Genomic DNA, 27,114 nt, shown 5'->3' on the forward strand with positions numbered 1-27,114 from the left:
CGGAGCACCCGGAGGAAACCCACGCAGACACGAGGAGAATGTGCAAACTCCACACAGACAGTGACCCGAGCCGGGAATCGAACCCGGGACCCTGGAGCTGTGAAGCAGCAGTGCTAACCACTGTGCTACCGTGCCGCCAGACAAGACAGCCAGTGAAACTCTGCAGGTCCAGGCAACTGTGGGAGTTACAAATAGTGTGACATGAACCCAATATCCCGGTTGAGGCCGTCCTCGTGTGTGCGGAACTTGGCTATCAGTTTCTGCTCAGTGACTCTGCGCTGTCGTGTGTCGCGAAGGCCGCCTTGGAGAACGCTTACCCGAATATCAGAGGCCGAATGCCCGTGACCGCTGAAGTCCTCCCCAACAGGAAGAGAACAGTGGGAATTCATTTTGGGTCTACACCTAAAAAGACTATCCAGACTAATGGAGGCAAATACAACTGGACGGCACTACGCTCAGATTGAGAAAGAGTGCCTGGCTATTATTCTTGCTTGTGAACATTTTCATCAGTTGCTGCTTGGGAGAGACTAAGTAACAATGGATTCTGACCACCAATCACTTTTTCTCAAAACCACTACTCTCTGTTTCAAAGCATTTGCAAAGCATGTTACTTTCTTCATATCATCTGGACATGACGTGGCACGGTAGCACAGTGGTTAGCACTGCTGCTTCACAGCTCCAGGGTCCCGGGTTCGATTCCCGGCTCGGGTCACTGTCTGTGTGGAGTTTGCACATTCTCCTCGTGTCTGTGTGGGTTTCCTCCGGGTGCTCCGGTTTCCTCCCACAGTCCAAAGATGTGCGGGTTAGGTTGATTGGCCAGGTTAAAAATTGCCCCTTAGAGTCCTGAGATGCGTAGGTTAGAGGGATTAGTGGGTAAATATGTGGGGGTAGGGACTGGGTGGGATTGTGGTCGGTGCAGACTCGATGGGCCGAATGGCCTCCTTCTGCACTGGAGGGTTTCTATGATTTCTATGATTTCTAAATCTTCCAGATTCAACATGAGGCAACATCTCAAAATGGATTGGAAGCCATTAACCCAACAGAGGCATTGATTCTGACAATGCATCTGACTCAAGTCAAACAAGCTACCCAACAGGATGCAACTCTCCGAGCATTACCAGTAGTGATGAACGGATGTGGTCACAAGAGCATATTGGGCATACTGAGATGAATTGACAGCCCAAGATGGCATCTTGTACAAAGCAAATAGAGTCATCATCCCTAAGGAAATGAGAGGAAAGACGCTGAAGTTCATCTATGCAAACCATCAAGGAATTGAATTGAGTCTGAGGAAGGTAAGAGATGTGCTCTACTGGCCAAACATAAACAATGAAATGAAAGACCTGATTGGCCAGTGGGGTGCTTGTAACAAGTAGCAAGGTAAACAAGCTAGAGAGCCATGGATGACGCATGACAGACCACGGACGAAGCTGGGGATAGACTTCTTCACTATAGCAGGAACTGATTGTCTTGTCACTGTAGACTACTATTCTGACTACTGGGACTAAGACCAGCTGACTTCAATGCCATCAGGAGAAATGATAGAATGCCTGAAAACACACTTCATTTGTTCTGGCATTCCAGACTTTGTGATGAGTGACAATGGTCCTCAATTCACAAGTGAAGAATCCAGCTGATTCAGAAAGGGTTGGGAAATTCAACACTACACTTCTTCCCCACATGATCCGCAGCCAAATGGGAAGGCTGAGGTGGGAGTGAAAATTGCCAGAGGAATCATCAAGAAATCGAGCAAGTCCAACACCAATGGACACAAGGCAATCCTCGAGTGGTGAAACACACCAATCAAAGGCATGGAAAGTAGCCCAGTACAAAGACTAATGCCATGCCACACCCAACCTACTCTTCTTATAGCAAAAAACAACTGCTGAAGCCAGAAGTAATAGCAGGCGTGAGTGAAAAAGATCAAAGTAAAATGGCAGAAAGACAAATTTCATTTTGACAAGACTGCCAGACTATTGAACCATGTGAGCAGAGCTGAGCATTGGAGAACCAGTCAGGTTACAAACCTTCATGCTCTCAACAGGAGTCAGCCCATGTGGCAACTCAGGATGTGTGTAGAGTATTTGACACCTCGACTGTATGCTGTATGTGGTGAAAATGAACAATGAAATATACTAGCTCAAGTGCACAACCAGCAAAGCTATTCCTTCACAGCAATCGGCCGATCTGGAAAACAGGATCTCACCGGCTGTACTGAGTAGAGCACTAATATTAATCCCAGAGGTCCACATGTCTCCCAATAACTGCAATGGAATAACAAGTTACCACAGCAACAAGTGCCATGGAAAGACACCCTCTGAAAAGGAATAATACCCAGACAAACAGCCAATGCAACATGTACACGGACAATTAACAGACCTACACACTTTAAGGACTATGTGTGCAATGCAGGGGCAGAAACTGACTTGTTTAATACATGGGAACAGTGGGTGAATAATGGGTAACTTGGATAATTCACAGTTACATGTGATCATACTTACAAATGTGTTATTTGTTCGCTAGGAAAAGGAGGATGTTTGGGTTTTGAAATGTAGCAATACTGGCTGTCCTATCTGGCTGTTTTAGTCATGTGACTTTGCGTGAGGCAAGCTCACTGTCAGCTGCCATTTCAGGTCAGTCCAATAAAGACCTCTCACTGAGAAGCTCTGCTCTGTGTGAACATGAAACAGGGAGGACTGCTGCAATTGTGATTATTGTCCATGCAGATCACAGAATTTATAAAACTATCTTATGACTGTCTGAGATCTTCAGAAAGGTCACAGACCTGAAACATTAACTCTATACCTACCATAGTCTGGCTATCTTTTATTTCAGATTTCTATCATCCACAGTATTTTGCTTTTCGAATTATCTTTCCTGAGGTTTAATGCCCAGAACTAAACACAGTCCTCAAGATGAGATTTGACAACAGCACTGCAAAATATAAATATAACCTTTTCTATTGTATTCCAAACCTCCTGAGATAAATGCCAACATTACATTAGCAATTTTGACTTCTCTTTGTACATTTCCATTCGCTTCCAATGATTAAATGGATTCCAAGGTTTCTTTGCACCCATAACTTATGGTTTCTCACTATTTTAGAAAATATTCCCATTCATCCATTACTCAAATACAAGAGTCTCAAAGTTAGTTATCTAGAATGTGACGGGACTTGAGCTGAACTGACAGCACTGACAATGGCTTGTTTAGATGTTCATATTTCATAGTGTAAAAATAGGCATTGTTAATCCTGGTATAATTACTGGGATAAGGGCAAACCAAGTTGTAAGTGGTAAATTCACTGTGACGTGTTGACATATGAATAATACTTGAGGATTGGCTATAAGGTATCATTAATATGTTTTAATATTTTTAGAGGAGATCTGTACCCTGGTAATTGCTGAAGCTTTCCCTGAAGACTCTGGGACGTTTACTTGTACAGCTAGCAACAAGTACGGCACCATGTCGAGCACTTCTCACCTCACTGTACACGGTAGGTCACCACCATTTCTTTAATGTTGCAATCCTACATTAAAAGCATGGTGCTTCAAATAGAAATTTAAAAGATCCATTTCTCCAGAAGAAGCAGTGCATTATTCTAATTATACAAACAAAACCCATGGGATCGGGCAGCAGTCTCACGGGATAAGGTAGCAGTACTCGGGGTTAAACATCCGTTTTACAGGAGTAGACAGCCACTCGCTGGGATGAGACAGCAATCTCAGGTTAAGCAACAGTCTCTCAGGGTTGAGAAGAGCAGGAACAGCCGAAAGTAAAACTTCTGAATTGGAAGAGGGCTAACTTCAATGGGATGAGAAGGAATCCAGTCAGGATAAAAAGGTGCCAAACATTGACAGCAAAAATGGTAACGGAAGAATGAATAATCTTTAACAGGAGATGTTTTCAGGTATGGACTAGGTAGATTCCAACAAGGGCAAAAGGCAGAGAAATGAAATCTGGGTCTCTTTGAAAGATGGGAGATCAATCATATGATGGTGCAAATGAACTCTGCAATGGAGTGCCAGTCCAAATTCAGAGGGGAAGTGAAGAGGAAATAAGACTGGCAAAGTAAGAATATGAGAATAGGTTGGCAGCTAACACGAAAGGGAACTCAAAAATCTTTCAGCCAAACATAAATAGTAAGTGGGTAATAAAAGGCAGGGTGTAGCCTATTTGGGACAAAGAGGGTGATGTGTGCTTAGGGGAGCAGGGAAAGACTAGGATACTTAATGAATACTTGGTATCAAGTTTACTAAGGAAGACAATGCTGACAAAATATCGATGGAATCAAAAGTGGTAAAGATGCTGAGAGAGGTAAGAATTGATAGGAAGGATGTACTGAATAGGCTGGTGATGCTTCAAGGATAAATTGCCTGGTCCAGGTGGCTTAGATTCAGTTTTACAGCATAACAAGAGGCCCTTTGGCCCATCGTATCCATGCTGGCCATGCAGCACCTATCTATTCTATTCCCATTTTCTAGAACTTGGTCCATAGCCTTGTATGCTGTGGTGTTTCAAGTGCTCATCTAAATGCTCCTTAAATGTTGTGAGGGTTCCTGCCTCGACCATCCTTTCAGGCAGTGAATTCCAGATTTCCACCACCATCTGGGTGAAAGAGTTTTTCCTAAATCCCATCTAAGTCTCCTGCCCCATATCTTAAACCTATGCTGCCTGGTTATTAACCCCTCTACTAAGGAAAAGTTCCATCCAATCTACTCTATCTATATCCCTCATAATTTTGCACACCTCAACCAGGTCCCCCCTCAACCTTCTCTTCTCCAAGGCAAACAATCCAGTCTAACCTGCCTCTCTTCATAGCTGAAACTCTCCAGCCCAGGCAACATCCTGGTGAATCTCCTCTGCAGCCTTTCCAGTGCAATCACATCCTTCTTGTACTGTGGTGACCAGAACTGCATTACTCTAGCTGTGGCCTAACGAGTGTTTTATACAGCTCCGTCATAACCTCGCTGCTCTTATATTCTACGTCTCGGCTAATAAAGGGAAGTATCCCATATGCCTTCTTAACCACCTTATCTACCTTTCCTGTTACCTTCAGGAATTTTGAACATGCACCCCAAGGTCCCTCTGATCCTCTGTACTTCCTAGCGTCCTATCGTTCATTCCCTTGCCTTGTTAACCCTCCCAAAATGCATCACCTCACATTTTTCAGGGTTAAATTCTATTTTCCACTGTTCTGCCCATCTGACCAAATCCGTCTATATCATCCTGCAACCTAACACTTTCCTCCTCACTATTTATCACACCACCAATTTTCGTGTCATCTGTGAACTTACTGATCATGCCACCCATATTCACATCAGATCATTAATATACACTACAACCATCAAGGGACCCAGCACTGAACCCTGTGGTACACCACTGGACACAGGCTTCCAGTCATGAAAACAATCTTCAACCAACACCCTCTGCCTCCTGTCACAAAGCCACTTCTGGATCCAATTTGCCAAGTTGCCCTGGATCCCATGGACTCTTACCTTCAGGATCAGTCTCCCATGTGGGACCTTGTAAAAAGCCTTACTAAATTCCATGTAGGTTACATCAACTGCACTGCCTGCATCTACACACCCAGTCACCTCCTCAAAATTCAATCAGATTTGTTCGACATGATCTCCCCCTGACAAAACCATGCTGACTATCCTTGATTAATCTTTGCCTTTCCAAGTGGTGGTTAATTCTGTACCTCAGAATTTTTTACAATAATTTCCCAACCAGTGATGTTAGACTCACTGGCCTGTATTTACCTGTTTTTCCCCTACTCACACTAGCTCTCCTCCCGGCCTCTGATCCCTCACCTGTGGCCAGAGAGGATTTGAAAATTAGCTTCGGAGCCCCTGTAATCTCCACTCTTGCCTCACACAGTAACCTGGGATACATCCAGTCTGAGCCTGGGGATTTATCCATTTTTAAGCCCGCTAAAACCTCCTCCCTCTCAATACTAATCTGTTCAATTATAACATGTCCCCCTTCCTAAGACCATAAGACCATAAGACATAGGAGCGGAAGTAAGGCCATTCGGCCCATCGAGTCCACTCCACCATTCAATCATGGTTGATTTCAACTCCATTTACCCGCTCTCTCCCCATAGCCCTTAATTCCTCGAGAAATCAAGAATTTATCAATTTCTGTCTTGAAGACGCTCAACGTCTCGGCCTCCACAGCCCTCTGTGGCAATGAATTCCACAGACCCACCACTCTCTGGCTGAAGAAATTTCTCCTCATCTCTGTTCTAAAGTGACTCCCTTTTATTCTAAGGCTGTGCCCCCGCGTCCTAGTCTCCCCTGTTAATGGAAACAACTTCCCTACGTCCATCCTATCTAAGCCGTTCATTATCTTGTAAGTTTCTATCAGATCTCCCCTCAACCTCCTAAACTCCAATGAATATAATCCCACGATCCTCAGACGTTCATCGTATGTCAGGCCTACCATTCCTGGGATCATCCGTGTGAATCTCCGCTGGACCCGCTCCAGTGCCAGTATGTCCTTCCTGAGGTGTGGGGCCCAAAATTGCTCACAGTACTCCAAATGGGGCCTAACCAGTGCTTTATAAAGCCTCAGAAGTACATCCCTGCTTTTGTATTCCAAGCCTCTTGAGATAAATGACAACATTACATTTGCTTTCTTAATTACGGACTCAACCTGCAAGTTTACCTTTAGAGAATCCTGGACTAGGACTCCCAAGTCCCTTTGCACTTTAGCATTATGAATTTTGTCACCGTTTAGAAAATAGTCCATGCCTCTATTCTTTTTTCCAAAGTGTACAACCTCGCACTTGCCCACGTTGAATTTCATCAGCCACTTCTTGGACCACTCTCCTAAACTGTCTAAATCTTTCTGCAGCCTCCCCACCTCCTCAATACTACCTGCCCCTCCACCTATCTTTGTATCATCGGCAAACTTGGCCAGAATGCTCCCAGTCCCGTCATCTAGATCGTTAATATATAAAGAGAACAGCTGTGGCCCCAACACTGAACCCTGCGGGACACCACTTGTCACCGGTTGCCATTCTGAGAAAGAACCTTTTATCCCAACTCTCTGCCTTCTGTCTGACAGCCAATCGTCAATCCATGTTAGTACCTTGCCTCGAATACCATGGGCCCTTATTTTACTCAGCAGTCTCCCGTGAGGCACCTTGTCAAAGGCCTTTTGGAAGTCAAGATAGATAACATCCATTGGCTCTCCTTGGTCTAACCTATTTGTTATCTCTTCAAAGAACTCTAACAGGTTTGTCAGGCACGACCTCCCCTTACTAAATCCATGCTGACTTGTCTTAATCCGACCCTGCACTTCCAAGAATTTAGAAATCTCATCCTTAACGATGGATTCTAGAATTTTGCCAACAACTGATTTGTTCGACATGATCTCCCCCTACCTACCTCGTTCTTCTCCACAGTGAACACAGATGCAAAATACTCATTTAATATCTCACCTACGTCTTTCAGCTCCACAGACAGATTACCACTTTGGTCCCTAATGGAGCCTATCCTTTCCCTGGTTACCTTCTTGTCCTTAATATACTCATAAGCACCTTGGGATTTTCCTTTATTTTGCCCGCCAGTGTATTTTCATGCCCCCTCTTCACTCTCCTAATTTCTTATTTGAGTATCCTGCTGTAGAACTGCCTGTCTGCATCTCTCACTATTACGTCTCCAACCCCTATTGCTCTTAGGTTTGTATCCCAGGATGCAAAGGGAAGGGATGGAGATAGCGGAAGGGCTTCTCATAATTGTCCAGTCTCCCTGGATACGGGGGAGGTGCCTGAGGATTGCTGAGTAGCAAAGGTGATGCCCCATATTCAAGAAAGGACATAAGAATGTTTCTGGTAACTACAGGCTGGTTAGTTTAGCATCAGTGGTGGGTAAAGTTTTAGAAACAATAATCAAGGAGAAAATATAGCAAAGAAATTAATTAATAAGCACCCAGCGTGGATTTGTAAAAGGAAGATCATCCTTAACTAATCCAATTGAATTTTTTGATGCCATAATAAAGAAGGTTGATGAAGAAGTTGTCTAAATGGATTTTTAAAAAGGTGACTGACAAAGTACAACATAAAATGCTAGTTAACAAAATTGAACCCCATGCAATAGGAGGGTCAGTGTCAGCTTGGATAAAATAATGGCTAAAAGACAGGCAGCAGCGAGTTGTAGTAAATGATTATTTTTCAATCTGGAGGATATGTAGACAGTGGAGTTCCCCAAGGGCACAGCTCCGTCTACCACTTTCTTTGATATCTAGAAATAACTTGTATTTTGAAATACAGAGCAATATTTCAAAATGTTCTGATTCCTAACTTGGAGCGGCGGCAAACGTTGAGGATGATGCCAATCGACTGCAACAGGAGATAGCTAGACTAGCGCAATGGGCAGACATGTGACAGATAGAATTTAAAACCAGGAAGTGTGAGGTGATGCATTTTGATGGAATTAATAGGGAGAGATACTGTAGACTTATTGGCACATTACTAAAGAGTCTTTAGGGACAGCGAGACCCGGGTTGCCATCTGCACAGATCTTTGAGGATGACAGGACACATTGAGAGAGTGGTTAGCTAAGCATTATGAGAGCTTGGGCCTCATAAAGAGAGGGATTGGGTGGAATTCTCCATTATCTTCTCTAGCAGCGCTGTTCCTGCTGGCTGGAATGGTAAGAACTCGCACCTGAATCCACACTTGGACTCACATTAATAATTTACAAGCGAATATCTCTCAGAACCACCTAGTGGGTAGGGAGCTGTTTTGTCTGCTCCCCACCAGCTAGCGTGTTCAAAGGTCCTAGTGCCATATTTAAACGCCGGTACAACACGCTCATATCACTCTCTCCAGCTCACCTGTCCTGAGGAGACTGTTCAGGATGCCTGGAAGCCAGAAGTAAAAAGCTACCTCCCTGCAGAAGAAGACAGAACTTAAAGTCAGCCACCAGCCCCTCGACACCTTGATCTGTGCAGTCCGGGTGCAGAGGCATGTCCTGTACCCACGGCATGGCTCTAAGAAATACCCCAAAGTCACCTATCTGGCCTCGGAGGCCATTACCCAGGAGGTCAGCCTGGCTGACAGCCACGCCGGAAGCTCTGTCCAGTACAGGAAGCGATGAATGACCTCTTCTACTCCTGATGTGGAGATGCCGGCGTTGGACTGAGGTAAGCACAGTAAGAAGTCTCATAAAACCAGGTTAAAGTCCAACAGGTTTATTTGGTAGCACAAGCCACAAGCTTTCGGAGCGCTGCCCTTCATCAGGTCAGTGGGAGTTGTGTTCACAAACAGAGCATATATAGACACAAACTCAATTTACAAGCTAATGGTTGGAATGCGAGTCTTTACAGGTAATCAAGTCTTAAAGGTACAGACAATGTGAGTGGAGAGAGGGTTAAGCACAGGTTAAAGAGATGTGTATTGTCTCCAGCCAGGACAGTCGTGTGTCATGAAGGCTGCCTTGGAGATGACACACGACAACGCAGAATCGCTGAGCAGAGACTGATAGCCAAGTTCCGCACACATGAGGATGGCCTCAACCGGGATCTTGGGTTCATGTCACACTATCTGTAACCCCCACGACTTGCCTGGGCTTACAAAATCTCACTAACTGTCCTGGCTGGAGACAATACACATCTCTTTAACCTGTGCTTAACCCTCTCTCCACTCACATTGTCTGTACCTTTAAGACTTGATTACCTGTAAAGATTTGCATTCCAACCATTATTTTGTAAATTGAGTTTGTGTCTTTATATGCCCTGTTTGTGAACACAACTCCCACTCACCTGATGAAGGGGCAGTGCTCCGAAAGCTTGTGGCTTGTGCTACCAAATAAACCTGTTGGACTTTAACCTGATGTTGTGAGACTTCTTACTCTTCTACTCCACCAGGGCAAGTCCTCTCTCAGCCCCCTCCAAACTCTCAGCATGGCATCGTGTACTGAAAAAGCTACTCTTTATACAGATCTCCAGCACCTATCAACACTCATTCTCTCTCAGAAATTTTCACATTATCACCATCCCATCCGTCTTGTTGCTCACACTCCATCCTCTGTCCCTTCTAAGGAGGGCTCACCACACACGGGGGACACGCACCTCACCCAACCTCTGCCCCATCCCCTCTGATCAACATGCCTTTCTTTTATCTTCATACACACCAGGCTGGTACACAGCGAGAGGGTGAACCCAGACATGGGGAGGGACAGCAGAGATCCTTGCCATCACTGAACTTGAGGAGGTTATAACTGAGCTTGTTGGGATGACAGGGATCATTGCTGTGGGGAAGAGGAGATTGGTCTCTCCTAATATGTGCGAGTTAGGTTGATTGGCCATGCTAAAGTTGCCCCTTAGTGTCCTGAGATGTGTAGGTTAGAGGGATTAGCGGGTAAATATGTAGGGATAAGGGGGTAGGACCTGGGTGGGATTGTGGTCGATGCAGACTCGATGGGCCAAATGGCCTCCTTCTGCACTGTAGGGTTTCTATGATTCTATGAATAACTGAGTGCGGATCTCAGCCCCAATATTTAATCAGATCCTGATAGTCACAGTGAATCAAATGTACTCTGATACTGAAGCTCATCCACTAAAACTCTTCTTTCTATAGTACAGGCACCAGCAGACAGTGGCCAGCCAGGCAGCTGAGCAGCAGCCCAATCCCCAAAGCACTTCCCAGCACGATGGGACTCACAAAGATCTGTCACAGTGCTCACACACACCCTCCACCAGCACAGACACTTTGGTGGGACATAGATTAGACTCGGGGTCTCTTTCTGAAGAACACCTCACTGACACGTCCCTGCAGCAATCCGAAATAGGGACAGTCCAGTCTCTGGCCCTTGGGAGGGCCATTGGAGTTCAGCCACCCACTCAGGCCCAGTCAGATGGCGAACCTCTGGAAGCAGCTGTCAGCTCACTGGTGGAGATGTAACGGCAGGCAGTGGAACATTGGGCAGAGATTTGGGAGGCACTCAGCAGACTAGAGTGAACAATGGAAGAGTCTGTCCACATTCTGTCTGATGTCGTGGCTCTGACATGTGAGTGCTTCAAAGTCACCGTGGGAAGGTTGAAGACCAACATGGAGACCTTGGTCCAGTAAGTCTTGACGGATTTGCACTTGGCCATGCACACTGACACTGTAAGCCACTCGGGGACAAGTAACTTGAACTCCCCTTCCCCAGGTTCCCCATCTGCTGCAGCAGTCAGGCCGAGGCCCTCTGGTACCCACAGGGAAGATGAGCGTCAGCCAGACACCCCGGGCACTCAGGACACTCCAAGGATGTGCAGCTGCTCAGAGTCCCCTCTGCCTGTGTCCACAACAATCCCAGCAGCGCAAGCCATAGAGGGTGCTTCCGCCCCTCTATCAGGCCAGGACTTTCCAGGCCTCAGGACACCAAAGGACATATGCCAAGGTCACCACAGGCATCAGGGTGTAGCAGTCAGCAGGCTGCCTCCACCCTGCTACTGCAGATGTTAGGGCTGCATCCTGGTGGTGGGGTTAGGAAAGTTAAAACATTTTGACATCGCCTCTGGTTCATGGGTGTGCTATCAGTGCAAATTGCACTTACTGACCTTCCTAGGATGGGTATGTGAACGTTCTGGTTAACTGACAGAGGTTTGATTTTGTACTTTGAATCCTCTCATCTCGAGGTTTGCCACTCATGTGACCATGTTTCATTGTAAGATGAACAGTCAGATGATGTCAGCCTTATCCTTGTGTGTTGTCAGGGAGATGTGTTTAACTCTTTATAAGGACTGTACGATAGGAAAGTTGTGACCTCCTCCAGATGTCCCATATCCTGTCGGAGTCTGGCCGGGGCCTACCCACAGGGAGGATTACCCTCAGCTGGACACCCCGGTTGCTGCACTCAGGCCACCCTTATTCCTCAAGGGACAACAAAGGTTGAGGCTCCTCATCCGCAACGATGCTCGAGCAACATCTGGGACTCTTCAGTGTCAGGATGAGATCATGAGGCCAATCGCATCTCATTCGCAGCAGTGTTAGCATCATTGAATAGTGTTGGAAACGTCAAGCCTTGTCTCACATCACTGGTGTTCCTCAGTGGACTTTAAGTTGACAGAGTGAGCGCATTAGCTGATCACCACTGACCAAAGCTAAGATCTTGTCCAAACGAGTCATGAGTTCAGAATGCACAAATGTGAATGAAGAAATCGTACTCTCAGTGATGTGAAAGCGAATTACTGTGGATGCTGGAATCTGAAACAAAAACAGGAAATGCTGGAAAATCTCTGCTGGTCTGACAGCATCTGTGGAGTGAGGATGGAGCCAAAGTTTCAAGTCAGGATGACCCTTTGTCAGGTGTTAACCCTATTCCCTCTCCACAGATGCTGACAGACCTGCTGAGATTTTCCAGCCTTTTCTCTTTTTCTCTGTGATGGTTCAACTATCCTGTGAGATGATGGAATGAAGGGCTGTGGGAGATATGTCAGATGACCTCACTTAGCTTTCTCTTCCTGGAGCCTGTCAGTTATTTAAGGAATGCAGGGTCAAGTGCAAATCTGTCTCTTGTGTCTTCCTCATCAGCTATTCACAATATATATTAATGATTTGGATGAGGGAACAAAATGTAACATCTCAAAGTTTGCAGATGATACCAAGTTGGGTGGGAGAGTGAAGTGTGATCATTTCAGAATGATCTGGACAGGTTAGGTGAGTGGGCAAATCAATGGCAGATGCAGTATAATTTGGATAAACGTGAGGTTATTCACTTTGGAAGCAAAAACAAGAAGGCAGATTACCACCTGAATGACCCCCCCATCATAGGCTCCCCTGTCACAGGCCACCCCAACCACCCCCCATAGCCCTCACTCAGGCTCCACCCCACTCAGACCCCACCCCTTTGGCACTGCCAGGGTGCCAGGTGGGCAGTGCCTGGTCATGCCCCGATTACCCAGGGGCTTCAATGGGCTCCAAGACTGAGGCTGGATGGATGTGTGGCAGGGTTGTTGATCATGTCAGTGAGGGAGGAGCCACGATTGTCAGAAGGGAGGTTGAAAGTTTGCTTGAGGACTGGGGAATATTCATGGTCTTCTTGCCTCACAAGATGTGCTGGAAACAGTGGCTGCAATGTTCTATTGCTAACACTTTTTTAAAATGTAACCTTCCCTAAATTGTTTAAAAATTCGATACCTGAGGGCAGGTTTTATAAAATCCCATTCATGGTGGCTTACTCGAGAATGGGAACTTCTTGGAACCTGTCCATAATCCCCTGCAATGTGTTCCTGTGGATGAGGCTCATGGCTAGGAGTGACATTTCTTAAATCTGGCTCTGGACTGTAGAGAAACCGCTGCATTAACATTTATTTTGTGGTAAACGAGTGCAACTCTCACCCTGTTTGATAACCCTCTTTGCAGGAACCGAAGACAGTAATGCTGTTAGTATGAATGCTTCAAGCTCTGTAACAGTCGAGGCCACTGAGGCTCGAGTGCCAGTCCAGCCAAACAAAACATTGCTGCGTCCCACTACCCACTTAAAACCCAAACTGGAGGGCGTTCTTGTGAACCATCACGATCACAAACCGAAAGCTAGGCTGCGAGTGCATTTCAAATTGCCTGAAGATGACACTGGAAGTGAGCCTTCATTTGGGAGGGAACATGGCGCAACGAATGGACAAAATACTTGGGCATCAGGGCTAATCTCACCCACTAAGGAGCCACCACCAGTATCTGCCAAACCAAAACTGTGAGTATTTAATATGCTATTTATGGTCATCTGAAGCATTGAGAGTTTGAGAGCAGAACGTTTCCTGATTGATGTATTCGTACCATGATGCTAGCATTTGGATAGTTGTTGCTGGCAGTTCTATTGGTTGCTTCAGTTTTGAATGTTTAATATTCTTCTGCCATCAAAACAGACTTGTGGCACTGGACAATGTACAAAGATTGAGATGCACATTTTAAAATGATAAACCCCATGATAGATTCATGCTGCAATCTGAAGAGGTCTTGGAGGAAGTAATGTTTTGTTCCACTAATAAAATTCAACCCTCTGATTGGACAGGCAGCTTTGAACGCTGGGGCCACCTTTCCCCTGAATGGCAGTCCAGGCCCCGGCTCTTCCTAATTGGCTGCCACCTGTAAAATCCTTCCTGACATCCCAGTGTCCGCCTGGGCTCAGGAACGCTTGTGGTCTCAGCAGGAGGAGTTCCGAGGGTTTCTGAAAGATTCGGGCCATAGAAGGAAAGCACAGAAATAGAGCATTCACCCCATCCAATCTGACTCCTCTCCTTTCTCCAATATCTATTAGCATCCTGAGTTTTCAACCTAATGGCTAATTGCCTGTTTTAAAACAAAAATATATAGACCTTCCAAGACTGCTAACAGTGAATTCCACTTTATAGTCAGGCTCGGTTCCAGAATTTGGACCCTGGGACCCGGACTAAATGAATCCAGAACTTCCAGCAGAATAGCAACCACCAGTGGTCTCTGCTACTGTCTCTGTTGAAGTATGTGGCAGTGAGAGACAAGTCAGATAGTGTGCACATCTCATCTGGATTCTCCCAGAGGCTGGAAAACTGGCTGTCTACTCTTAGTAGGGGATAGTACGTCCGCAATGTCCCACCTCCCCAAGGAAAAAAGTACCTCCTTTGTAAGAGGGCTACATTTAACCAAAACTTGATAACAGATTCCTCTTTGGAGGGCCATATAAAAAGGAGAGGGCCAGGTAATGAGATTAGTATTGATAGATCCAGTTTGAATAGCTGGATGGCAGCATGAATCAGAGTAGTATTGTAATCTCGCTCTCTGTCCTGTCCTGTAAAGTTCAGCTCCCAGTAGTGCCGGGTTCTGAATAAACCTCCACAGTACTGAAGAGTATTCCCTTTGCAATTCAGTTTCACTTTGCATTTGAAGCAACAAAGGATCTGAAAGTTGCCATTGCTGTGGAGTTTGAAGACTAATTATGGGGTTTGGCATGATTTTGCCAGCTGATTTTGAGTGAGTTGGCAAAGTTGCAAAGTTGGGTGAGCATTCCTCAGGATTTGTTCCTTATCCAATTCACAGGCCGTCATCCAGCAGCCAGGCTGACTTTCCATTGCCAAGTGTGATTGCTCTTCTCATGCATTCTCCTTTAGAAGGACTTTAAATATAGTGCCTTCTTCATGGTCCACATCCAGATGAGCCTGAATGGTTAAGTGTTGATTTATTTCAATGGTCTGCAGCCATTTTGACTATTGCAGTCTTTGGGAATGTCACTATTCACAGTCAAACATTGTTTTGCTGTAGTGCATTGTTCATTTGACATTTGCAGCTGCTTTCTGTTATGGTCTAAGTTTTTCCATTTTTTGGATTGGATTGCAGACCCTTATATTTCATCCGTGGCTTTTCAGTTACAAATTAAGTTGTCGCAACAACAGTTTTGAACATGGGTATCTTGTTGTGCATGGCTGCTTGTTTTTTTGTTTTAAAGGAGAAAAAGGATCACAAGACAAGTGAGGCAGCCTTAGCATCCATCCTCACCTAAACCGACATGTCTTATGAGGAGAGACCTTCACAGTCTTTGACAAAGAAGACAGGCCTTAGGCAAGATTGAGGACAGAGATGGCTCTGCCAGTGGCAAGAACTGCTGGTTCCCGATTTCCCCCGCCACTCCCTCCCCCCAAGTTGCTGAATAGTTTCTGCTTTGGTGTTATACTTTTGCTTCTCATGAGCGGTGATTGTCCCTTTAAGGTTCAATCTGTAAAGTAAGGGTCACATGACCCAGGGAACTAATCAGTGAGCAGGGTGGGGGAATCACCCTAGTAAGCGTGGGCTTCTGCACTTCAGAGTCATCTTGGGAGCTGGCTGCAGCCACGAGGGTGCAAGCCTCTGTATAGTTTTAACCTGTAAATAAACAAGTTGCATTTTCCTTAACCTGGCGAACAAGCATCTTGACACCATGCTGACTTTGCTCTGCTTCACTTCTCCTTCAAAGCTCAGCCTTCACCCTTTACTGCATTATGTTGTGCCAGCTTACTGAGCACTTGTTGCTGCTCCCAATTTTGTGTGGACCTTACCTCCTGACAGCTGTTCCCCAGGCCTTGCCTGAATTGATCCTGTGGATTTATCTTTGACCCTGTCTGGCTTTCTTGACGTCACTGTTTCCAGTGGGTTAAACAGGCTGCTCCTCACTCCTCTGTTGATATATTGGAACTGCTGATGCAGACTGTTAACAACTGAGAGCACCACCTAACCCTCCACCAGACCCCCGAATGTAATCATTCTCATCAGCCCCCACCAAACTCTGTCCACCAGCTACTGACTGCATTCCCTTCCTTAGTGACTGGTTCAAACTGAACCAAGCTACAACTTTATTGCCCCAATTCCTGGATTATAACAGTGACTACACTTCTAAAAGTATTCATGAGCTGCAAGATTCTTCGGATTACCCTGAAATATGAAGGGCATGATATAAACTCAAGTTTCTCTCTAACCCTGATCTAGCAATCCGCACTCACATCTAGCCTGGTTCCCCACAAAGGGATAAAATTCAATTATGTGTTAGATAATTAGCACTTTTTAAACTTTATTCTTCTAACCTAGTTGAAGCATAGGAAAATATTCTTTGAAATATTGATTAAATCTTCACAGGTTGATTGAAGTATCATGAAGGAAACTGGACCAGTTGTTTTAAATGGTTAAACTGGATTATAAGGTTGCACATGTATATCTGTGTTTATACCTACCATGGGAGTGATTCTTCATAACAGATAGGACAGCTCAACTGCTTTGCTTGATATAAGGCTCCATTTTTTGTGTAACACAATTTCTTTATAAAATTCTGTAGGACAGATAATGAATTTAAAAAATCAGGACTGTGAGAGGAAACAATAATATCTGTAGACCATTTTGTACCAAAATATCCCATTCAAAATATGCAGAACCATTTCTAAATGGTTTAACTGTCTTTTCTTGGTCTGGAGGCCTCAGGGATTTGAGGAATTCTTTGACATGTTTTGACATCTATTTCCTCTAATTTCCAAGAACAGAGATTAAGAGTATCCAGTCCTGTGAAATGGCAGTTATATTGGCCAGGAATGAATGTGGGTGAAGGGGGCCTTATCTTGACATGGAGTCCCACATCACTTTTCTCCTGGGGGCCTAATGCAATTTAATTTCACTCAGGCGCTTACCTGGGCAGCCCAGGTCTCCCTCTGATTAAGCCCCCAGTAGGGTGGAAATCTGACCCCCGAGATCTGTTGGTCAATCAGAGGCTGGCAGCTCTGCACTGCCATCGTGAGTGCTGGCTGCTGCCAGTGTTAGTGGGCACTGCAGAAGGGAGCAGCAAGTAGATCCCTAGATAGAAGTGAGTGTTGGTGCAATGATAGTTGTGGGGAGAAGAGTGATAATGGGGTTCGATGGGTGGACTTCCCAGATGGTGAGCCTCTACCCGCAGCTGGTTGAATGCCAGCAGCCACAGGATAAGGCTCTGAAGTGGTCTTCGGGCGGAAGACAGCCTGCAGGGCCTTACTGCCCTGCTCATTTTAATCAGAGGGGAGAAGGGAAGGTGATGGATCTCCACTTGCAATCTTCTCCCCAATCACACAGCACATCCGCTCACCTCCAAACCCACCTGGGGCGCATTATGTCACCGAAATATTTGCACGAAAAAGCATCATTCAGCCCAGTGTCTGAACTGGCGCTAGTTCATAGAATCATAGAATTCCTACAGTGCAGAAGGAGGCCATTCGGCCCATCAGGCCTGCACCAACAACAATCCCACCCAGGTCCTATGCCCATAACCCCAATATTTACCCCGCTAGTCTCCCTGACACTAAGGGGCAATTTAGCATGGCCAGTCCACCTAACCCGCACATCTTTGGAGTGTGGGATGAAACCAGAGCACCCGGAGAAAACCCACGAGACGCGGGAAGAACATGCAAACTCCACACAGTCACCCGAGGCTGGAATTGAACCTGGATCCCTGGCAGCTGTGAGGCAGCAGTGCTAACCACTGTGCCATCATGCCACCCTCAACTGTAGTTCCAGTTAATATCATTTCCCTATGTTGTTTTATACACTTTCTTTGCATATATCCATCCATTTTCCCTTTTTAGCAGTAGCAACTTGCATTCTTTTAGCATAAAGGTCCTCCAAAGTCTCTCTCATATAGGCACAAGGAAGTTGATCAATGTCAGAAAGGGAGATGTTAGAAGTGATGGCCAGAAGCTGGGTCAAAGAGATGAGTTTCCAGGAGGCTTTTTATAAGTGTGTTGAAGGCAGGGTGGTTCAGGAAAGGAATCAGCGGGGGTAGGGTGATTAACAGCTATGCTAGCAATGGTAGGATGAAGAGAGGGGCTACACTGTGTTTCAGTGGCAGCATTCTCACCAGAGTCAGAGCCCCACTCAATGTTGGTTGAAACTCTAGTACAGTATTGACGGGGTGCTACACTGTTTGAGGTGCTGTTGCAAGGTGAGCTAAGAAATGGAGGTCCAGCCTATCATCTAATTAAGTTATTTTTGATATAAATTCACTGTTGTAGAGGTGACGGCCAATAGAAATGTTTAGTGTTGTCAATTAAAGGATAAATATTGGCCAGGAAACCAGGGAGAACGCCACTGCGCTACTTTGAATAGAGCTGAGAGAACTCTAACATTCACCCAAGAGGGCAGGCAGGTCGTAAGTTTAGCTTCTCATCAGAAAGACAGCACTCATGACATCCCAGCAGACACCCGGCACTGCACTGGAACTTCAGTTTTGCTTTTAATGCTCCACTCTCTGGAGTGGACCTATGAATCCACAACCTCTGAATCAGCAACAAGACTGCTACCAATTGAGGCTCATGATAAAGCAGTGATAGGCAACCTAGGCTAGTGAGTGGGCCACATGAGTGGCCCTCCTTCGTCTCAGAGGGCCTCAAGATTGAAATCACTAACCATAACCTCATGAATAAAATTAAATACATTTACTATACGCTGAATATTTCATAACGAGTTATAGAAAATGCCTAATCATTTATATATTAATAGAACTATGAACTTCAAATGGTAAAATCAAAAGAGATATTTACACTTTTACTCAGAACACGGCTCACAGTCAGTGTTGTGAGCAATCAGCACGCACCTCACTTCACTTGCCCTTGCTTTACATGCATTTCATATCTGTCATACTGGTAGGAAAAAAAATACGCAGGTGGGAATTAGTGGAATAGGGCAACCCTGCAGGGAGGAATGGTCAACAAAATGTTTTGTGGGCCACACTCAGAACCCAGATGGGCTACAGGTCACCCACCACTGTGGTAAAGCATCTTGGGGTCTCAACGTTATGTGGAAAAAAGTCTAATTGCCCTTTGCTCTGTTAATAATGCTGAGTCTGAGCTCCCTTGTTACCAATTGATTAACCAACAGAAACCATCTTGTTATCTGAAGTAGAAACCCCTTTATAGCTGCATCTGCCAATATCATTTTCATTAGTGATGCAAGTTGACACGCTATTTTGTTGTTGTACAGTTTCTATTCCTTTGGATTTGTCCTGTTTCGTTTAGAATGAATAGGTTTACGTTGCGGATCTTGTTGCTGTATTTGAATTAAAACCTTTGACATCTGCTGAGCCAAAACCCCGGATTAATTATGTACTTTCATACAACAATTAAAAGTGACAATTGTTTTTTATTTGTTTATTGCTGAAGGAATAATTCAGTCAATGCCAGACCATTCCAACTGTTTCAAAAGACTATGTTCTCATTAATGTAAGCCAGCTGTCTGTAGACCTCCAGAACTTGCAAACAGGATTGATGATCTAATTTGTAACCTTGCTGAAGAGTACATTCAATGATAACCTTGTGAGCAAAGACTATAGACAGCGATTCCAATTAGAGTGCTTCTTCCCGGCGCGTATTCTCTTTCAGTTTTTCTTCAAACGTTCCCACAACACTCAGATCATAAAGACATTTGTTTTACTGGCAAACATCAGCATAACTGATTTTAGACTCCTCAATCGATGATATCTACTGCAATGAGATGACACAGACTTTACAAATCCTGGACGCGTGCCCACATTGTCACACCGGCGGAGTAGGTTCAAAGAGCCAGCAATGTCAGCTTTCCAGAGATCGGGTAGCCCTTTTTAAAGGGCTTTGATTAAAAACAAACAAGAACCCCCCACCCCCCGCACATGCACACTGGGACACGCCAGCCCACCCAACACATATACAGCAAACCTCCGCAATGTACATGGGGAGCCTCCCCCATGGAGATCCCCAAAGGAATCATCCCCAGCAGCCTAACACTGCTGCTGCCACAGTGGGCAGTGCCAGAATGGCCAGGGGGCAGTGCCATGGTGCCAGGGGGCAGTGCCATGGTGCCAGGAGGCAGTGCCTGAGTACTGCCCAGGTATGGCCCTTTCCCCCCCCAAGGGCTATACTTATCTGTGCGCCACCAGCGGATCCCCCCCCACCTGCTTCCCATTTTGAAAAACCTGTTGTAAACCTCGTTGACATGATGACACGCTGGTGAGGGCTAAATCCAAATGTGGGGGGATGGCGGAAAAGCCCACTAATCAGGTATTTAAATGAGGCTCCTGACCTACCTGGGTGGGAGTCTCGTTATGTCAATGGTGGGCGGCAGGGACGATTGCGCTGCTACATTTTGGTCTCAGAGAATCAAAGGTAATGGGGAAGGGACAGGAAAGTGGGTGGATGCCCAAGATCAGCGATGATCATATCGAATGACGGAGCGGGCTTGATGGGCCAAATAGTCTACTCCTATTTCTTGCGTTCTTGTGAAGTCCCAAAAGTCCCAAAGGGCCATGTAAAAGAGGCAGAGATTGGAGTAATGGGTACATCTATACCCCTTTATCCGCATCCTCAATTTCAGAACTGAGCATTCCCAGGCACAAAGAACAAAGAACAGTACAGCACAGAAACAGGCCCTTCGGCCCTCCAAGCCTGTGCCGCTCCTTGGTCCAACTAGACCATTCGTTTGTATCCCTCCATTCCCAGACTGCTCATGTGACTATCCAGATAAGTCTTAAACGATGCCAGCGTGTCTGCTTCCACCACCCTACTTGGCAGCGCATTCCAGGCCCCCACCACTCTCTGTGTAAAAAACGTCCTCTGATATCTGAGTTATACCTCGCCCCTCTCACCTTGAGCCCGTGACCCCTCGTGATCGTCACCTCCGACCTGGGAAAAAGCTTCCCACTGTTCACCCTATCTATACCCTTCATAATTTTGTACACCTCTATTAGGTCTCCCCTCATTCTCCGTCTTTCCAGGGTGAACAAGCCCAGTTTACCCAATCTCTCCTCATAGCTAAGACCCTCCATACCAGGCAACATCCTGGTAAACCTTCTCTGCACTCTCTCTAAAGCCTCCACGTCCTTCTGGTAGTGCGGCGACCAGAACTGGACGCAGTACTCCAAATGTGGCCTAACCAGCGTTCTATACAGCTGCAACATCAGACTCCAGCTTTTATACTCTATACCCCATCCTATAAAGGCAAGCATACCATATGCCTTCTTCACCACCTTCTCCACCTGTGCTGCCACCTTCAAGGATTTGTGGACTTGCACACCTAGGTCCCTCTGTGTTTCTATACTCTTGATGGCTCTGCCATTTATTGTATAACTCCCCCCTACATTAGTTCTTCCAAATTGCATCACTTCGCATTTATCCGGATTAAATTCCATCTGCCATTTCTCCGCCCAATTTTCCAGCCTATCTATATCCTGCTGTATTGTCCGACAATGTTCATCGCTATCCACAAGTCCAGCCATCTTTGTGTCATCCGCAAACTTGCTGATAACACCAGTTACACCTTCTTCCAAATCATTTATATATATCACAAATAGCAGAGATCCCAGTACAGAGCCCTGCAGAACACCACTGGTCACAGACCTCCAGCCGGAAAAAGACCCATTGACTGCAACCCTCTGTCACCTGTGGCCAAGCCAGTTTTCTACCCATCTAGCCACCTCTCCTTGTATCCCATGCGCCTTAACCTTCTTAACCAACCTGCCATGAGGGACTTTGTCAAATGCCTTACTGAAATCCATATAGACAACATCCACGGCCCTTCCTTCGTCAACCGTTTTTGTCATTTCCTCAAAAAACTCCACCAAATTTGTAAGGCACGACCTCCCTCTTGCAAAACCATGCTGTCTGTCACTAATGAGATTGTTCCGTTCTAAATGCGCATACATCCTGTCTCTAAGAATCCTCTCCAACAACTTCCCTACCACGGACGTCAAGCTCACCGGCCTATAATTTCCCGGGTTATCCCTGCTACCCTTCTTAAATAACGGTACCACATTCGCTATCCTCTAATCCTCAGGGACTTCACCTGTGTCCAACGAAGAGACAAAGATTTCCGTCAGAGGCCCAGCAATTACATCTCTTGTCTCCCTGAGCAGTCGAGGATAGATGCCATCAGGCCCTGGGGATTTGTCAGTTTTAATGTTACCTAAAAAACCTAACACTTCCTCCCTTGTAATAGAGATTCTCTCTAACGGGTCAACACCTCCCTCTGAGACACTCCCAGTCAACAAGTCCCTCTCCTTTGTGAATACGGATGCAAAGTATTCATTTAGGATCTCCCCTATTCCCTTGGGTTCTCAGAATAATTCCCCTCCTTTGTCCCTGAGAGGTCTGACTTTTTCCCTGACAACTCTTTTGTTCCTAACATATGAATAAAATGCCTTAGGGTTCTCCTTAATCCTGTCTGCCAAGAACATTTCGTGACCTCTTTTTGCCCTTCTAACTCCCCATTTGAGTTCTTTCCTACTCTCTCTGTATTCCTCCAGAGCTCCATCTGTTTTGAGTTGTCTGGACCTAACGTACGCCTCTCTTTTCTTTTTGATCAGATCCTCAATTTCACAGTGGAGAAGAACATTGGGGATGATATTTTTTCTTGGGCTGATATTTTTCTTCCTGGTTTATGGATAAACAGAACAGTAGTTTTTAGCTCAGTTGATGATTATGCTCTCAGGTGAAGGGAGTAATTTAAACCTTTCTAGGTGGACAGACATACCAGCAAGTTGCTGAGGAAAATAAGTCTAAGAATCTTTGATGTGTTCCCCTGAAATTAAAGTAGCAGTGAATGGCAAGTGAGGTCTGGACCTCAAGGGAGATGCAAAATTATCAGTCTACTGGGAGAGGGAACTGCAGGGAGCAGGACCTAAAAGAAAAGGAGAAAGGTTCCATGAAGACCTTTAAGTCAAGTGGTGAGGACAGGAAATGTGCAACAGATTCTGCTCAGTAAAGTTAAGGATGAAGAGCAGAGGAAGGCTCCAAGTCTAAAGTGAGAAAGCTTCAGGAAGCAGATTTACAGCAGATTAGGCCTGTGAGGAGCCAGAGATATAAGGAGCCAAAGGTCTGTAATCCTTACTATGGGCCTGTGAAGTGGTGGTGTTGTATTGGTATAGCTGAATAACTGAGTGTGTGTGTGAAAGATGAAGCTCGAATGCATGTGGCGATCCAGAACAGGGAAACATCAGAAGGAGAGATCAAAATCCTGGAGTTGGACCCTTGTGGAAGGTGTCAGAGAGAAAAGATTGTTCGGGAAAAGATTCAAAGCGATTACTCTGAGTTTTGAGATTGGAAACCCTTGTGTGAAAGACAGAATTCTAGTGAGACCAGTTGGTTCACAGTGTGACATATGTCGGAGGGGGAGTTGGTTCGAGATACAAAACATCTGTTTGGGATGTCACTTGGTTTCAGAGTGCGGTGTGTCCGACCACCTATTGGATTACTGGACTGTGTACTTTCTGTGAACATTAGAGTATAAGTTGTAATTTGAATCTGTATATATCTATAAAAGTATAGTTGTGGGTGAAGAAGTAGCGTAATATAGTTAATCTTTTCTTGTTCAATATATATTTTGTTTGTTAAAAGTACATTAGTAGACTCTGTGACTCTGTTCAGTCGCTGCTCTCCGCATGTCTACAGAAAAAAAAGTTAGAATCTATCAGACATAGTTCCACCCTGGGACCTAACTTGCCAGCTGGGATCGTAACAATGGTCCATAACTTCGGAGTTCCAGGACAGTGTATCTGGAGGTGTACCTCCCCCCACCCCTCACCAAACTCCACCGCCTGGACTGCCCAACCCCCCCCCCCCCCCGCTCCCCCCCCCCCCCCCCCCCCCCCCCCCGCGAACTGCACATCCCTCCCAGACTGTGTGACCATCCCCGCCCCCCCCCCCCCCACTCCTGACCATCCCCCCTCCCCAAACTCCACCGCCTGGACTGCCCAATACCTCCCCCTACCCCGCTCGAACTGCACATCCCCCCAGACTGCTTGAACCCCCTGCTCCTGACTATCCCCTCACCTTCCCCAAAGACCTGTCTAACTCAGCCTTGATATATTCAGTGACCCAGCCTCCACTGCTTTCTGCAGAATAAATTCAAACACTAATATCCATCTCAGAGAAGAAATTCCTCCTTCTCTCCATCTTAAATAGGAGACCCCTTATTTTGAAATTGTGCTCCCAGAATTCATTTTGATTACTTAAAGTTCTTAAAATTTCAAGTTGTGGCTTCTGAATCTTCAAAACAAAATTAACCCAACAAACTTCAGGAAGTGAAGTTTAAAAAAATGCTGCAACAGCCCACCTGAACAGTATTAAAATGTACCGAGCAACAATTAGCTCCTGTACAGAACTCAGCAAAGCATATTCCTCCAGGAGTTTGGTTTGTCTGGAGGTGATTTGTGGTGCTTGGTTTAATGTGTGTATGGGTCTCCCTGCGTTTGACTTCCTTCCCTGGCTCACTGCCAAAAATCAAATTTATGTTGGTTTCACTTTCCTCTGCTTTGTCTTGTTATATTCTGGGCAAATGCTTATTTGATTTTTCTAATTCATTTTTTTGTTTAGGCTATACTCTAGTCCTTTCGTATAACTTGGATTTACTGAAGGATGTATTTACACTGAATGATTGCTCCCTTAGATTTGAGAGCCCTGGCTCTGGGCAATGTCTCACAGCGTGAGTGTGGGCTGAATTGAAACACAGATACTGCAAATTATTTCCCCATTCGGTGAGGCTCCTGCTTGTACAGTGAATTTCCCAAATCATCAACATTGCTGGCAAAGTTACAGCTTTACTCTCATTCCTCTTAAAACATGTTTACACTGTAGTCCAGCCCCTGTAGGTTGCATGAGTAGGTCTAGTGAACTTCAATAAACTCTATCTTTAGAATCATAGAATCCCTACAGTGCAGAAGGAGGCCATTCGGCCATCAAGTCTGCACAATCCCACCCAGGCCCTATTCCCGTAACCCCACATATTTACCCTGCTAATCCCCCTGACACTAAGATCAATTTCGCATGGCCAATCAACCTAACCCGCACATCTTTGGACTGTGGGAGGAAACCGGAGCACCCGGAGGAAACCCACGCAGACACTGTGAGAATGTGCAAACTCCACATTGATAGTGACCTGAGGCCGGAATTGAACCCAGATCCCTGACTTTAGACCAACATTTCTCACTCTCCAACTGAATATGAAATTCATAGAATTCCTACAGTGCAGAAGGAGGACATTCAGCCCATGGAGCCTGCACCGACAACAATCCAGCCCAGGCCCTATCCCTGTAACCTCATGTATTTACTCTGCTAATCCTCCTGACTTTAATGGACAATTTATCATGGCCAATCTACCTAACCCGCACTCTGTGGACTGTGGGAGGAGACCGGAGGAAACCCACGCAGACACGGGGAGAACGTGCAAACTCTGCACTGACAGTAACCAAAGCCGGGAATCGAACCCAGGTCCCTGGAGCTGTGAGGCAGCAGTGCTAACCACTGTACCACCATGCCGCACCGTTTACTGATTCATCAACTTCAGTATTACAGCATGGTGAACACCAATTCACGGTGATACTAAAATTGATGTGCACCAAAATGTTTCCAATGGTCTGTACAAAGCTCAAAGACAAGACTATTGTACTGAACTTGATTGCCTTCCTGCTAGACACAATTGTGATGTTGCTGTGATTAATGATGACTTCGTTCCTAGTTCACTTTCATTTATTATATGTTAGATTTTACTTCAGATATAAGAGAATTTTCCAGCATTTTGAAATATCTGACAATTATCTTGAAATTACAAGACAGAAGCAGGCTTTTTAAAAATTTGTTCATGGGATGTGGGCACCGCTGGCTGGGCCAGTATTTATTGACCATCCTTGAGGGCATTTACGAGTCAACCACATTGCTGTGGGTCTGCAGTCACATGTAGGCCAGGTTTAGATGGCAGATTTTCTTCCCTAAAAGGCATGAGTGAACCAGACAATGGTTGCATGGTCATCATTGGACTTGTAATTCCAGATTTTTATTGAATTCAAATTTCACCATCTGCCGTGGTGTGATTTGAACCCGGGTCCCCAGAGCATAACCCTGCATCTCTGGATTACTCGTCCAGTGACCTTAAGATATAGGAGCGAATTAAACCATTCGACCCATCAAGTCTGCTCCACCATTCGGTCATGGCTGATATGTTTCTCAACTCCATTTTCCCTCCTTTTTCCCATAACCATTACCTTACCAATCAAAAACCTATCTATCTCTGTCTTAAACACTGATACCATATGTCACTGCCTCGCTGAGTTCATCTTGGTGTTCCACTTTCCAGTCTCCTAATCCCATGTGCTTACCATGTCCACATATCCTTTTAACTTCATTTCCTTCAATGATGAAATGTGCTGCTGGGATAATTCATTGTTCAGCTTCATAACTCCCTGTGTAAAAACATTTTTCTTGCTCTTGGTCCTGAACCTCTTAGTGTTTAATCTTAAAACTATGACTGTGATTTTCTGGCCCACCGTGGCGGGACCCACTGTGGGGGATATGGCGGACCAGCCAGTAATCCATTGAGTGGGACTGGAAGATCCCGGAGGAGGGTGGAAGTGAAAAATCCCAGTTATGTCTTATTGTTCTAGATTGTCAGTCACTGGGAAACACCATTTGTATCTACCCTTCTCATTCATTCACTGCACTCAAACACCCTTTACCTTCCTCTGTTCCAATAAAAACCATCCCCAATTAAACCTGTCTTCATATCCATATTTCCTTCTACCAAGCAACATCCTAGATAGTCTCTGCACATTCTCCTATTCTTTTCTCCCTTGTGTATTTATCCAGCTTCATCTTAAATGTCCAGCCAACCCACCACCCCGCCCCTGCCCCCACCACCAAAAA

General features: G+C 45.5%; 1 protein-coding gene across 11 annotated transcripts in view; it reads left to right on the top strand.

Annotated features, from left to right (window-relative positions):
* Nucleotides 1-27,114, top strand: part of mypn (myopalladin) — a 268,796-nt gene that overhangs the window by 161,208 nt on the left and 80,474 nt on the right. For all 11 annotated transcript variants that reach the window (XM_078223667.1, XM_078223665.1, XM_078223673.1 and 8 more), the window contains 2 exons: nucleotides 3,380-3,496; nucleotides 13,361-13,688. In XM_078223667.1, coding sequence (XP_078079793.1) covers nucleotides 3,380-3,496; nucleotides 13,361-13,688 — 445 coding nt within the window. The remainder of the gene's footprint in view (nucleotides 1-3,379; nucleotides 3,497-13,360; nucleotides 13,689-27,114) is intronic.

This window comes from Mustelus asterias, chromosome 11 (genome assembly GCF_964213995.1).
Source record: "Mustelus asterias chromosome 11, sMusAst1.hap1.1, whole genome shotgun sequence".
Taxonomy (NCBI): domain Eukaryota; kingdom Metazoa; phylum Chordata; class Chondrichthyes; order Carcharhiniformes; family Triakidae; genus Mustelus; species Mustelus asterias.